Source organism: Calidris pugnax, unplaced genomic scaffold, assembly GCF_001431845.1.
Source record: "Calidris pugnax isolate Ruff unplaced genomic scaffold, ASM143184v1 scaffold20, whole genome shotgun sequence".
In the NCBI taxonomy this organism is placed as follows: domain Eukaryota; kingdom Metazoa; phylum Chordata; class Aves; order Charadriiformes; family Scolopacidae; genus Calidris; species Calidris pugnax.
Genome location: NW_015094510.1, coordinates 28,760,555 through 28,775,855, shown reverse-complemented (window position 1 = coordinate 28,775,855; position 15,301 = coordinate 28,760,555). Strand labels below are relative to the sequence as shown.

The 15,301-nt window shown below is 44.6% G+C and overlaps 1 protein-coding gene across 1 annotated transcript; it reads right to left on the bottom strand.

Annotated features, from left to right (window-relative positions):
* Positions 1 to 11,582: 11,582 nt before the first annotated feature.
* On the bottom strand, positions 11,583 to 13,395 carry SLN (sarcolipin). Its single transcript, XM_014965793.1, has 2 exons — positions 13,277 to 13,395; positions 11,583 to 12,228 (listed from the first exon to the last, which is right to left on the bottom strand). The coding sequence occupies exon 2, from the start codon at positions 12,120 to 12,122 to the stop codon at positions 12,027 to 12,029; it is 96 nt and encodes a 31-aa protein (XP_014821279.1). The 5' UTR covers positions 12,123 to 12,228; positions 13,277 to 13,395; the 3' UTR covers positions 11,583 to 12,026.
* Between the last annotated feature and the right edge of the window lie 1,906 nt (positions 13,396 to 15,301).

Genomic DNA, 15,301 nt, shown 5'->3' with positions numbered 1-15,301 from the left:
ACCCCCCAGGCAAAGGGGGGCAGCTTCCTCTGTTAAATGCCTTGTGTGTTTTTCAGGTTCTACCAATAATGACCTAACCATCATGTCAACGCCGCCTTTGGATTTTGTCTGCTTATCTATTTCTTTCACCTAACCCCTTACCTGCTCAAATCAAAGTCTCATTCCCCCTTCAAAACTTTTCTTCCTGCAAGGCCCCCTTAACCTAGTTGTCACTGTTGGTATCTGACCATACAATGAATTTGAGGTCATAAGGGGAAAAAAAAAACCACAAAAGACAACCTCGAAGTCATGACCACAAATATCTTTAAGACCAACCTCACACTAACGGCCTTCTAGTTGACCTCCCGGAGTTATCACCAAGGCACCTTCTGGCGGAAAAGCGAGAGCTCTCTGAGCTTGTGCAAAATGAAAGCCCCGAGGGCTGGGGCCCGCCCCGCCCCCCCCGGGCGGCTGCAGGACCCTGGACAGCGGCGGCGGGAGCGCCGGGTCCTCTGCTGAGGGACAGCAGAACTTCACTGAATTCCACTGAATTTCCAGAGCTGGAAGGGACCACAGAGATCATCTAGTCCAACTGCCCTGCCAAAGCAGGATTGCCTAGAGCTAGAACATGTTACTCAGGACGGCATCCAGGCAGGTCTTGAAAATCTCCAGAGAAGGGGACTCCACAACCTCCCTGAGCAGCCTGTTCCAGGGCTCTCACCATGAAGAAGTTATTCCTCATATTTGAGTGGAACCTCTTATGTTCCAACTTGTGCCCATTGCCCCTCGTCCTGTCACTGGGAACCACTGAAAAGAGTCTGGCTCCCTCCTCCTTCAACCCACCCTTTAGATACTTATAAGCATTGATAAGGTCTCCCCTCAGCCTTCTCTTCTCCAGACTAAAGAGTCCCAGCTCTCTCAGTTCTCTCAGAACTTCTTTTTTTTTTTTTTTTCCAGGAATCTTACTTTCCAGTTAGGCCTCTTTCAAATGCTCTGCAAGTAACCATCTGAAATTAATTTTTCAGACAGTGTCCATTTCTAGTAGATAAGGTCTAATGCTTACATCCATCCAAGGGGTGGTACGCACAGAGGCTCCAGCTTATACTTAACGCTGTGACAGCCAAGGTCAACCGACTTTGTTGGAGGGTAGGAAGCAGAAGACCATAGAGGGGTCACACTTGCAGGGAGTAGCAGGCAGGACAGGTGACCCAAAACTGGCCAACAAGGCATTCTATCCCATCTGCCCCATGCTTAGTATAAAAGCTGAGGGATCAAAGGGCTCAGCTTCTTTCTTCAATGGCCGACATCTGACAAGGACTCTGTCTGTCTATCTGCCTTTGATCCTGGTCCATACATTCCTGAACCCAGACCCAGAATCCAGTTTCTGTCCATCACTGAGTCCAGTCTGGGACGTTCCCAGTGCCTGCCGGTGATGTGATCACCATCCGTGGGAGCTCAATACTGGTTTTGTATCTATTGTATATTTTTCATTATTTTCTTATTAATATTATTATCTTTCATTTTTATTATTAATATTTCATTAGAGTAGTTTCATTTCTTTTCAACCCATAAGTCCCTCTCCCTTATTTTCTTTCCCTTCTCTTTGGGAGAGGTTAAAAGAGAGCATCTGTCATTGATTTAGTAGCCAGCCCAGCCTAAACCGCAAGAAACTACCTGCAAGCTCCCTGATATTTGTGCTTCTACCCCCAGGTTTCAGCCCCTTGCTGCTAGTTGGCTTCTGGAACAACAGCAGTAGCAATACTTCTTAACTGTCTCCAAGAAAACTCTGTTAATCAAATTTGGTTAATAATAATTAAGTTTCTGGTGGCAATCAGAGTTTGGCAATCCATTGAGGCTATGCCCCTTCAAGGGTTGGAACTGTATTGGAATATTTTCACACAGTCTTCCTGTCAGAGTTCAAGGAGCATCTGGATGATGTTCTTAGTCATCTGGTTAGTTCTAGGTAGTCCTGTGAGGATCAGGGATTTGGACTCAGTGATCCTTATGGGTCCCTTCCAACTTGAGATACTCTCTGATTCCATTCTATGATACCATATTGTGTTGCCTGGACAGGAGTCAGCTGTTGTGAATGCCCTCACCTTGGAGAAAGGCTGCCACAGATCCTGCACCTCAAGGCCTGAGAGAGGCCAAAGAGGCTGCAGCTGTTGGGAGTAAACAAAATTTCTGTAGCACCTGTCTTTCCTGAGGCAAGCACGTTCCATGCTGGGAAAGAATGCTCTAACTCACCTAAACACTTTCTGAATTCCATCCAAAAAAAGTGCAGATTTGGCCTATTTACATACTTGGTTTTAGTTCCCATAAGCAAACTGCAGCAACTTTCTACTAGCATTCATCTCCGGTGTAAAATGTCCTCTTTGTTGGGCAGGGTGTGACCTCTTAAACATTGAAAGAAGGGTAACCTTTGTTATTTGCTTTCGTGGCAGCTCCCCAGAAGATAACATCCCTTTCCAAGCTAGGACAGTTCTGTTCTAAGCTATTTCTAATGCCTATTTGAACCCATTCTTAAAAATTATTGCAAGCATCTCTTGGCATTGGTAGCCCCACATCTCTCAACAGTGTAGCATAGTACTCAACTGTACCCTCTGTTAGACTAAGAAAACTGCTCTGAAATCTCCTTTGCTAATATTCAAGCCCAATATTTTCTGTGCAAGGAAAATAGTTTATTACTTTCTTCTTTGCTGCTGTGTTGTATATCTTTGAAGGCTGGTAACAATCTTCTTTTCTCTTGCTTGGCCCATCCCCATTCCCAGTCAGGTGTTGGACGTCTGCTGCTGAGGCTGCCACTGTTTGCCCCTGGCCTGCCCCACTCCATGGCTGGGCTGGTGGGACCTACCCTGGCTGCCAAGCCCTTTTCTGCTGCCCCCAGGGAGTTCCCAGCCCCCGCTGTGCCCTGATGATAGGTAAAACAAGGAGCAATAACTCCTCAGAAAACCTTCTTAGTTTTAGCGATCTGCGGGTTAAGCTTCCTACAGAACCAGCAAGTCTATCCTTACATTTTACAGGTCTTAATGGGTTATTTTCCTTCCACAAATTTGCCTAAACATTTTTTAACATATCTGTCCTGTTTTCTTTCAGAACATCTTGCATTTCTGAGTTTTACAGTTCAATTTTGCTCTGTGAAATGCCTGTCTTTGTTTTCTATGTCCCTATTATGTTTGCTATTTATTTGATGGACCGAGAAAAGGTAAATGGTGGGTCCATGGCCCTCATTTATTACTACCCATATCCTTTCTTCAGCCCTCTTTTTCTTTGACTTTAAAGAGATTTAGTCTGTTTAATTTCTTCACAAGCCAAAGTTGTCACAATGTGTTTTATCATTTTACTGCAGTTTTTACAACACTGACCATGGAGCTGATGTGTTCAGGGAACTCTCTGCAGTGATTCCTAGAGCTTTCCTGTGCGCCAGTGTCTGCTGTGATCATTATTTTGTGTGTTGAAGTGATTTTTCTGCCTATGTGTCCTACTTCACATTTGTCGCCCTTTAATGTTCTCTACCATTTTATCACTTATCATTTGGCACTGAGATGACACTCTACAACTCTTCAACCATCAGAAAATCTTCAATCCTCCTGCTTTTCCAGTGAGTATGTTAAACAATGCAGTCTCTTATGGACCTCCTTTTATTGTGCGATTTCACTGTTCACTGCCACTTTCTTTCTGTCTTTCAGCCAGTTAAGGGGAGAACTTCCCTTCTTACCCCATGACAGATTAGGGCTTTTTTAAGTGTATTGAACAGCTCACTTTTACTGACATGTTCACTGACTCTTTGAGAGTTGTAACAGATACCAAAAGCAGGATTTCACTTTGCAGAAGCCTTGCTGATTTTTTCCACTTATGTGCTTATGAATTCTATCCATTTGCTTTTCTGTGGTTTGGGGTGGTATTTTCCAATATGGAAATGCAACATCATGGTCTGTAACTTCCCAGCTGTCCTCTGCAGCCCTCTCAAAAACTGATAGTGCATCTGCCACCTTCTGTTCCTCTGGTATCAGTCTGACATGAGCGAGAAGTTACACTCCACAGTAACTAAGCAGGCAATTTCATATCTGAGCTCCTTTAAAATAACTGGGTGAGCGTTGTCTGATCCTGCTGATATATCACTCTTCATTCTATTTATTTGGTCCTTCAGCTGGGGCCATTTCTCCAATTCCTCACCTGCAGATAAAAGTTCTAGTGTGGAAACCCTCCTAAGCCCTACCACAGTGAGCCCCGCTACAGGTAATATAGTTTTCCTGTACCAAACTTATATTCTCTGAGCACTCCTCTTCTGCATCTATTGTCTGCAGACCCTGCATCCATGGCAGGTTTTCCATTTCTGATGTGTTTTATTATTAGCTTTTAAAGCTTGTGGCCTGGTGCGTTACTCGATATTTTTTGTCTTGCTTTCCTCATAATTTTTAATTTTTTTTTTCTGGGTTCTCTTCAATGTTTCCAATTCGGATGCATTTTCTGTGTTTTGAACATTACTATTCTATTTATAATTACTTCTTGTGCTTTGCTGATTCTTCTTCTGACCTTCCCATTCCTAAAAATCTGTTCCACTCATGCACATTGTGGTAACTACCACACCAATATTTTTCAAAGGTGGCATTTTGATCCTGGTCCTGTGTGCTGTTCACGGTTGCATGACTTCTGACTGTGTCTGACTGCCCAAGAAACAAAAATTTACGTTGTTAAAAAATGAAACATGAGTTGAAGCACAGTGCGACATTTTCTTACTTTGTGGAGGCGGTGAGTAACTGGAGTTTTCCGTGACCATTGTTCTTTCTGCCTTGCAGCCTCGCTGGTGTCCTGTAGCGTGTCATATGTCATTCTGGTTTTGTGGACAGAGTGGAGAGGGTCCAGAGAAGGGCACAAAGATGATCAAAGACTGGGAAGCCTGCCATGAGGAGAGGCTGAGAGAACTGGGTTTGTTCAGCCTTGAGGAAAGAAGGCGTAGGGGAGACCTTATCACCGTGTTCCAGTATTTAAAGCACGGCTTCAAGGAAGGTGGAAACTCTCTTTTTACAATGAAACACATGGGAAAGATGAGAGGCAATGGATACAAGTTACTCCTGGAGAGATTCTGGTTGGACACAAGGAAAATTTTTCACAATGAGAACAATCAGCCACTGGAATAGTCTCCCCATGGAAGTGGTGGATTCCCAAGCACTGGACAATTTTAAGATTCAACTGAACACGGTACGGGGACATCTTGTCTAGACTGTGCTTTTACCGCGAAAGGCTGGACCAGATGATCCTTGAGGTCCCCTTTCAACTTGGTAGTCTATGATTCTATGATATTCTAGTTGACAGTTTAGTCCTAATGGCATTTTTCATATTTTTGAAATGTCAGGCTAGAGGGTTACTATATTTTTTTTTGGAACAGTTAGTTTATTTTTCTAAAGCTCTTTAATCTATGCTGCCCCCTCCTTATTGATATCTGATACTTGCCTCATCACCATGTCCTACTAGTTGTCACCCAGTCACCACCTCTCTTATAGGCCAGTTCTGATTAAAAAACAGATGTTCCAGTCTACTCAACTTCATTTGCTCAGGTGAGTACAGCCTCAGACTGCGGCTGGAGCATGACTGTGGTACGACAGGTAGGAGTTCCTACTTATTATTCTCACAGAAGACTGTACTTGGCCTCATTGTGACATGGAGTTGACTGTATCTTATTGAATATTTTCAGTTTAAACTTTTTGCTGATGCACAAGTGAAAACGCAGCCAGGTACGCAGAGGTATAGTTAAGTAGGGAAGTACATTGGGCTGAAAAAAACCCCACACCTAAGGCTTAGTGTTTTCAATATTTTATCTTCTGAGTTCACTAATTTTTAAACTGTTTTTTAAAAAAATAAAAAAAATTTAAAAAGACTAGATTTAAAGTTCTACCCGGACTGTAAAATTAAATTTGTTGCAAAAAACCATATTAAACTCAGTTGATTTTTATTACTTATTTTGTTCATAGCCCAATAAATTTTAGAACCTAGCAACTCAAAGGTATAGTTTAAAATACAACCATGGATTTAAAATGTGAAGCTTAATGTTTCCAAATCTTACATTCATTAAAGTGTCAGTTAATATGGTTTAATAAATAGAGCATGTAATATTTCTTATCAGGAAATTATTCTATTGAAAACTGGGTTTGAGTGAAAGATCTAAAACTATTTCTGGCATATCATTTCCAGGTGATGCTGGAACAGACTTTTGCAGAGAGCAGATCAGAGCTGGGGAAACGCAAAGGGGTCGATCCTTGTCTGATATAACCAGACCCAGCTCCACTGAAGTCTGTTGGGGAAAGGGTTTTGCAGCACGCAGAAACAGATCTCTCCTAACCTAGTTGAAAGGCTCAGGTTAATCCTACTGAAACTGCCAGTCACCAATGAAACTGCACTGCAGGTATTAAAAAAATTATGTCCCTGCTTTCAGATATGCCAGCAGATGTCTGTGAACCACAAGCTGAACAGCAGAATGGTTGAATACTGCAGGGAAGAGAGGTACATGCAAAATCCATTCTAGATTATTTATTGCACAGCATGTTCCATAGTTTTGACTAAGGAATTGGGTCACTCCCACTAGAGGTTTTGGAGGATGCATCTAGGCCGGTCTGTCACAGTAATGTGCAAGACCAAAGTTATGCCAAGTGCATGTAGAAATGTGCAGATGCACAAGGGTAGCATCTTCTCCAGGAGCCCTTCTCCCAGGGCACACCTCTACAAGAGATTAAGTCCCTCCTAAGAAACTATTAGATACCTGTGTCACTGTGAACATCCTGACCCCATTGGTTTGATTTTCAGGTCAGCTGAGCTCATCTCAGGCTTTCATAGACATGGGCAGGGACAGCAGCAGATAAGACCATCTACCACTCTGGCCATCAAGACGAAGATAAAGGTCACTGCCTGCCTCCCAAGAGGGGAGCTGTGAAACACAAGCAAAACAGTCATTTGGAAGAAAGAAACAGCTCTGGCTGATCTGGGTACACAAAGAGACATATATACCTCCAAGCCGATAGATCAGGCCGGATCCATGCACCATATAAACACCCTTCTGGACCCTGCCGTCACAAGCTGCAGTAAAAGGAAGCATGGGCCTACATTTAGCTGACAACTACTGCAAAAGCCAAATCCTTACTCACCTCCCTCATCCACACACTACAGTGAGGTACAAGTGCAATGCAGTGCACACACCAGCACAAACTGACCGTCTCCATTCACTCCGCATTAATTTAGGCTTCTTTGTGCTCTCACACCGATGGGTCCAGAGTGAGTCAAAATTAGCATTAGCTGATAAGCATAATGGAGCCTGCTTGAAAATGCTGTCATCTCTCTTTAGAAGCTGACAGCTGAACTGTTAAGCTAAGAGGTCAGAGTTGATTGGCTTGAGCACCAGCTGTATGCGGCCCTGGGAAACGCGCCAAAGGCTTTTCCAGCTCAGATCTGCGAGATGCTAATCTGTGGGTAAACCCTATGCACAAGGGGCAAACGGCTCAGCTGTGTAGGTGAAGAATGATTTAGGAGCCCCCGCAATGGCATCCCAAGGTGTCAGCAGCTGTCAGTCTTCTTGATCCTTCCTAGCTCACTGCAGCACTAAAATATAGATAATTATCGTGTAAAGTTCTTCTTGAATTGCAAGGGCGTCTATTGCCTTTGGGACACTTCCAAACGCAATTGTATAAATAGAACTGTGCTGGACTCGCTGCTTAGCAAGGAAGTTATATATGCTTAACATTTCCCTCGTTTGGTCCAGAGAAAACTTATATGTATATACAGGAATGCTGTCTTCATAAGATTGAGTAACTTGGGGTTTGCCTTTCCGTTTTCTTCACTTATTTCTGTGTCATCTACTAAGAATACATGCCCACACACACACACACACAGACCTTACACAGTGTGCAAATTATTCCACAGGAAACTGAATTTTGAGTGAATTGGCTTGTAATATACCCACCTAGATATGCAGCACACGTGGTTCCTCAGTGTCAATCACTTTTTTTCCATTCTCCTCTCTCTCTCATCGCATGGCAGTTTCCTACCTTGTGACTTGGAGGTGATGTGTCACGAGAATGGGTGGTTATGGCACACAGGACAGAGAACCTGCCTGACCTGAGCAATAAAGGAGAAAGAGGGCACAAGCCACGCAGTCTACGGCAGCAATGACATCATTCAAGAGCAAAATGGACACAGTTCATTTTCAAGCATGCTGGTATTCACCTTTCACAAATTTTAGTTTTCCTTGAGGAAAAACACTCTTCTTGCAAAAAATATAGAAGCCTGTTTAAACTGAAAATTCTTCCGGTCAATAGAAGCATTTTGAGAAACCCTTTTGAAAAATTTTCTAATATTTTGCCAAAGTTTCAAATCTTGGTGCCCAAAATCCGGTTCCTAGGTTGGTATCCAGGCACACAAACTAGTGGTCTGATTTTTCCCCAAAGCATGTTGAACATTCTGTGTCTCTAGTTTCTGTTGAGTGAAGTGCTGAGTGCTTAGCAATTCTGAATTACCAGGCCTAGAGCCAAACTTTTGAAATCTGAACATCTAAAATTAGGTAGCTACGGTCTGATCCAAAGCCCAGTAAAGTGAACGGAAAGGCCACCGCTGAACTTCTGGTTCTGAGTGAGGCTAATTCATCTATACTTAGATGCCAGAATGAAAATTGCCTTGTTCAGGTCAGGTCAAAGTCATGAGCAACCACGGCTTTAGTTGTTGTTGCCAGTTCCTGAGGTGCTGTAACAAAGTAAGTGGGATGGGAGAGGAAACACTAAGTATAGTGTCACCTTGGCAATCCTCTCCATGAGCAGGTATTTTGTTGCTTTCATGTCCTGTGCATACTACGTGTACAGGTCAAATGTTGATATACATACATATATAGGTAAAAAAAATATATATTTATATTAAAAAAAAAAAAGCTTGGAGATATAAAAGAGAGCTTGCATAATAAATAAATACTTCTCATGGTTTCATGGTACACCACTCATAATGTGTTAAGGATCTCAAAGAAGGGGCAGAAGTCACAACTTAAAACAGGTATGGGTTAATTAAAATCATGTAAATGTATGTAAGTAAAATCGTGCAAATGTATGTATGGAAAGGTGTAAAGATACAGAGTTGACAGGCGTGGCTGATACACCAGGGTGCTGTCCTGCTCAACAATCCAGAGAAATAGGCCAAGAGGAACCTCATGAAGCTCAACAGAGGGAAATGTCAAGTTCTAGCCCCAGGCATCAGGACAGGCTGGGGCCAAACAACTGGAAAGCAGCTCTGCAGAGGACCTGGGGCTCACCACAGACACTAAGCTGACCATGAGCAGGCAATGGGCCCCTGCAGCAGAAGCCCAACAGCTTCCTGGGCTTTATCAGGCAGAGCATTGCCAGCAGGTCGAGGGAGGGGATCCTTCGCCTCTGCTCAGCACTGATGAAACACAACTTGAATGCTGTGTCCAGTGCTGGGCTGCTCAGTACAAGAGAGACATGGACATACTGGAGGGAGTCCAGCAAAGGACCATGATGAAGGGACTGGAGCATCTGACATAGGTGAAAAGGCTTCAAGAGGTGGGACTGTTCAGCCTGTAGAAAGTTCAGGGTGAGTTTGAGACTCAAGGTACACACCAGGCATCTACATTAAGGTCCCTCAAACTGGGAAATTTTGTCTGTAGGCATGTCTTTGACACTAATGTGCCTGGGCACCTTCAAGGTTCTGGCTCTTCATGGCACCTGGCACTAACAGTTGAATTACCTTTTTCTTCAGTTTTAGGCAAGTGACTTAGGCAAATAACTTATCTCATTCAAACTCTGCTTATAAATTGTAAAAGTCTGAAAAGAGAACTGCTTAGACTGGTATTCTCACTTCTAGCAACTTGTTTGGGTTTTCTTACCTTAATCATATTGTCAAAGTTGGATGCATTTCTACTCTTAAAAAGACTGATGGCTAAAAGTTGTGGACGGCCCAGACTCCCCAGGACGGTTTCTCTTCCCATCTGAAAATTGCTGGGCTCACCTTGAGCTGTTGCTGAACCACTTCTGGGCAGACAGTGAAGCCCACACCTCTGCTTTTTCCCTTGCCAGCCTGAGGTGAGCCCAAACGTGTTGATTTGCTCCCTGGGCAATGGCCGAGTGCTCTGGGACTGGCAGAAAAGCCCCAGCCCTGCCAGGTGGGACTGGTGCACAGTGGTGATGTCCCCTGTGCAAGCTGTGATGCACAAGAGACTCTGAAAATCTATTTTTAAGCCACAGGGAAGGTGTGATAGCGCTGGATGAAGACACCATGTTCAGCTGGGGTAGGGAGTCACAGCTGGTGAAAGACGAGAATCTTTCATACTGAATTATCAAGTATTCACCGTATTTAAAAATAGATTTTTCCGTGTCCTTCTCCAGCCACTGCTGCGTGTCTCAGCCAAGCTTACAAACACAAACTGACCGTGTAAATTAGAGAAAATATAGCAGCATCTGGTGCAAGGTGGGCTGCAGAGAAAGGCTGTGCCCATCGCTGGCAGAAGTTCATTTCAACGTCTCGGTTTTCTCGCAGAAAATTTGTCATCCCTGGAAATGCTGGAAGGTGGTTTGCCCAGCGGCAGCGAAAAGTAAACAGGAGGTGATTTTTGTCATTGCACTGGAGCGGTGATGGCTTGGCTGGGAGGATGGGTGGCACCAGCTTCAGCGGGGGTGGCTGCAAACCCGGACGGACAGCACAAGGGACACAGGGCAAGGGGTCACTTATTAGCAATCTTTAAGCAACACGCACACTGAACAAGTGATACCACAATGTTTACTGTCCTTCCTTCAAGCTCAGTCCCTGCTGTCACCGCCAGCTCTGCTCCACCTAAACACTCCAGAGACAGCCTTGGGTAACTCAGCACAGCCCCACCATCCTCCCGGAGGGGAAGGAGACCTCTCTCAGCAGCATGGCACACACCTACAGAAACCTCTGGTTTGTAGAAGACACTGATTCTCCCGAGCCATTAAAAGAACAGACGGGGAATGCCTAGGAGGAGTTTAATTACTGATTTCACAGACCCAGGGACTGCGGGTTCTTCAAGCTGGCTCGAGATTTTTGAGCAGGTGATGACACCATCACAGCGACACCGACACACTCACACCTTATCCTGCTGAGGCTGAGGGGGCCATGCCGCGGCGCCTGGCGTGCCCAGGGGACACCGAGGGACTGCCACCCCGGGCAAGGCTGGCAGCAGGGCGCCAGCGGACGCCTCCGCCTGCAACTGACCCGGGCTTGTCCCTCCGGGCACTGCTCCAAGCACAGCTTGGCCAAAAATAGGATCATGGGAATCCCTGCCTGAAACCCAGCTTCAGAAAGTGCAATTATTGACAATGCCCCAGTGGGACACAGGTTCTTTGAAGTCCACGTCCACAGCACCACCGGTGCGAGTCACCCTGGGCAGAAAAGTGACCTGAGCAGTTCATTCACATGGCTGCACATGAGGTAACCTGCAGGATTTCCAATCCACAACAATGTTTTTTTCATTTACAAATAAACGTCCAGGTGGGAGGAACAAGCAAACCACCAGCCTCGCTCGGCACACTCACTGTTCCACAGCAGCCAGGCCGGGAGAGGGGTAAGGAACGCTACAAATAATGGTTTTACACATTCTTTATTTAAGTGAAACGAACAAGTGAAAGCAGAGTTTTCACATTCCTTCCTGCTAAGCGAGATTGTGCCCCTTGTGCTGGTGAATTCAGATGGTTACATTGCATGCTGCAGTTTTATACCCTCGAGACCCTAACACCGACACCAAGCACGCCGGCATGGCCGGCAGGGGCTACCCAGTCACAGTGACTACAGGAGGAGACAGCACATCAAACAGGTCCTAAGGACCTTGCATTTTACATTTTACAGCTCGATCACTGCAGAATAAAATAATTACACCATCATAGACCCATCACAGACATTGGCACAGGCAACAGGTATGGGAGAGTAAAAAAAAAATTCATGACATCCTCACTTGAAAACTACTCACAGAGGTGGGCTGGGGGTGTTACTTATGTCTGTGGAGACACACACCTAAATCACCTCCCAGAGTTTCTGATTGTCTTTTACTCCTGGTAAGACTTCACAAGGAGCCACATGAGCAACACAGTAATCAGGACAATCATGAAGTTGAGGAAAAGTTCTTGTGTGGACCGCTCCATTTTTCGGGAGTACTCCGGGGAGAGCAGAGGTCAGCAGGCAGAGCAAGGGGAAAACTTCAGCGACGTCCTGGGAGCGTCCTTGAGCTCAACTGTCAGGTCACAGGCTCTTTTCAGGAAAAAGAAAAATATGTGAAGAACAGATGCAGGACAGCGGCAGGGTCTGCAGAGCTATTTATATTGGTGTAAATAAGTGTTTCAGCGGCTAGAAGTTAGTAAGCACTGGGGATGCTAAAAAGTAAAATCTCTTTCTGGCAGCTTATCACCTTCTTTGATACCCAGCATTCTCAGTGTCACCCCAAAATACACCATGCAGTGGTGAGCAGTCCTTGGAAATTAGCACTGCTTTCTACAAGTATTTTCAAACAATTGATGTCCAAGCCCTGTTAATTACTTGCAACAGATATACATTGTAAATACACTACTGTTTAGAGTTCTTTAAATTCCTATATTTGTTTGTACATTTTCATTTTTTTTTAAAGGAACTGTGTCCAAACTATTCTTTTATAAAGAAAGACTAATAAATCTGAATTATTTATCTTACCACTAAAAGGACAACCTAAGGTTAAACATTTTCATTTTTGAAGAACTTCATAAATTTTGTGAGTTAATTCTATAGATGAAATAGCATTTTATCAAACTCCTCCTGACTTTCCTGCACTTTCAAGCTGCAATAGATCTCTTACTACAGAAATCTGATTCAAGTTGTATTTGTAAACTTTTCTATTAGTTATTGGTTTTATTTAATTAATCACAGCAAGTTTTGAATTTTATATGGTTCTGGAGTTCCTGCAGAGAGATAAGAATACTTTATCACGAATATCATGCACTAATTCATCTCTATGCCATGTAAATAAAACAAAAACTTTTCAACAAATGAGGCATAAACTCTAGAGAAAGAATTTCAGCCACACAGCTAAAATCTCAGCAGAGAAGTCAGATTAGGCTGTAACATCTATGGTGCAAACAAGAGAAGCCGTGGGACCATACCAGCACAAAGACAGAGTTTAAATAGAAACTGCTTTAGTTTGCAGATTAAATATTAAAAGCCCAGTGCATGCAGTTAACAAATTCCTACATTCCTAAGTTGTTTTGCCAGCCTCCTATGCCCTTGGACAAGAGAAAATCTGACCTAATAAGTAAGCCAAGTTTTTTACCTTGAGGAGATAAATGGAGCCCAGTGGTTCTGCCTCTGGACTTTGGGTCACTGCAGATATTATTTCCCTCCAAGCTTCTGCCTATCTCCCACCCGGTCTGGATGCCCCGTCCCTGTGTGGGAACTAAAGTAGGCTGAGGGAGGAGAGCAACAAGTGCGTTGGCAACCCAGGTGCTGACATCACCCCCAAAATATTTTAAAAGGGCTAAGCTGGGCTGCAGGATTTGGTTAAGGCTGTTTATGCAGTGGGCTCTGTGGGCTGGTTTGCTTCTTTTAGTTCTTCTGACACGGTGCTGTGCTAAGAGCAGAGCTGTGGGCAGCCCTTGGGACGCAACGGGATTTTACGAGAATTTCTTTTGGCCTGTTGGTGTCTTCAAGCCAGATGTGGGGAAAAGGAAAGAAAGAGCCACCTGCAGAAGTCTGTGTGCAGATTTCAGCATCTCTTAAGATGTTCTCCAGGGTATGGAGCACAGTCTATACAATTACCTTCCTAAGTACAGTACAGGTGTTGCTGTCCTATATACCTATAGTCCCCACAGCTTCTCAACTTCATATACATTTAAAAGAAAGCGAATAAGAATAAAACAGTCTTTGCATTTAAATACAGACTACTGAAATCCAGGATCATTTTCTGGATAGAAAAGTTTGGGACTAGGAGGTCTGAAAAGCATAGTCAATTGCTTTAAAGGGCCACTGACTCATCTGCATGCTCTTCCCTCATCAGTTTTCAATGCTGATGTTAATGCTCCACCTGCCTGAGCAAGGACGGCTCCTGGGCTGAAGAGGATGGCAGGAATGACTTGCTTTGCCCTGAGGTTCTCAGCATGTCAGGAATCAGTGTCTGCAGAGCAAGACAGAACTGTCAGACATGGTTTAGTGGTGGACTTGGCAGTGTCAGATTTGTGGTTGGGCTCAATGATCTTAAAGGTCTTTTCCAACCTAGATGATTCTATGATACTATGATGCAGAGAAGCATTTGTGCCACCCTGCAGTGTTTCTTCCAAGAAAGCACATTGCTCTGTGGCCTAGAGAGCAGTAATCCCCACATTTTATCTTTGTTCAAGGCAGCACTAGAACTTGCTATATACGTCAACAAAAAGAAATGGCTATTTGTTTCCTTTAAAACAATACAGCTGAAAGAGAGTCCCAGTGCAGAGGGCTGGACTGAACCGGGAGCAGACTCTGCTGGCCTCGTGCTGCCGTGGGTTTCCCCTGCTTGGAGCCTTTGCTTCAGATGAATGATACGAGTGTTTCCACCCAAGTCACAGGGGTCACTGCTGCAGCACGGTGCTGCCAGAGGAGCATGAGGAGCCTGATCAGGTTTAAGTGTGTAAGGCTATCCACAACGCCGGCCTTATTCTCTCTGCCAAACACCACATGATACGTGGTATGCAGATTATTTACTGATTCCAACACCTTTTGTATTTATATTCGGGCATGCTGGGAGATGGTGTAGCTCAGAGTATCCAAGCTTGCTGTGACAGTCCCCCTCCATCAGCTCCCAGGTTTCACCCTCTGCACCAATGTCCACCCTCATGTCACGGGCGATGCCCCCGGTGAGGGAGGCTGGCTGGCTGGAAACCAACCCCATGAAAAACACAACAAAACAAATAGCTGTGGGTAACCAGGGGGGTGGAGGGAGGGTTGCTTGGGTTGTGCTGGATGATCTCCCTAAATAGCCTCCCCACACAATCACTGGAGGTAGGAGGGGAACCAGAACAGCAGAAATCTTCCCTTTCATTGGCCTAACCGCCTTACCACTGCCCTCCTAGACACCCAGGTGGTGGGTTCGCAAAAGCCAACACGCTGTGTGGGAGTCCTGTGCTAAAATATACAGAAGAAAGAGCAAAGGCTGAACCCATGTCTTGTCCAGGAGCTAGATGCCTAAGTAGGTTGGCACGGTTGTGATGCTGGGCTGTGCCATCAAAGCTCATCCTCTAATGGAAAACTTGGGCAAACACCTCCCATACTTACAACGGATTTGGGAAATCCAGATTCAAAATGCTCCCCATCTGCTCAAGGGAAG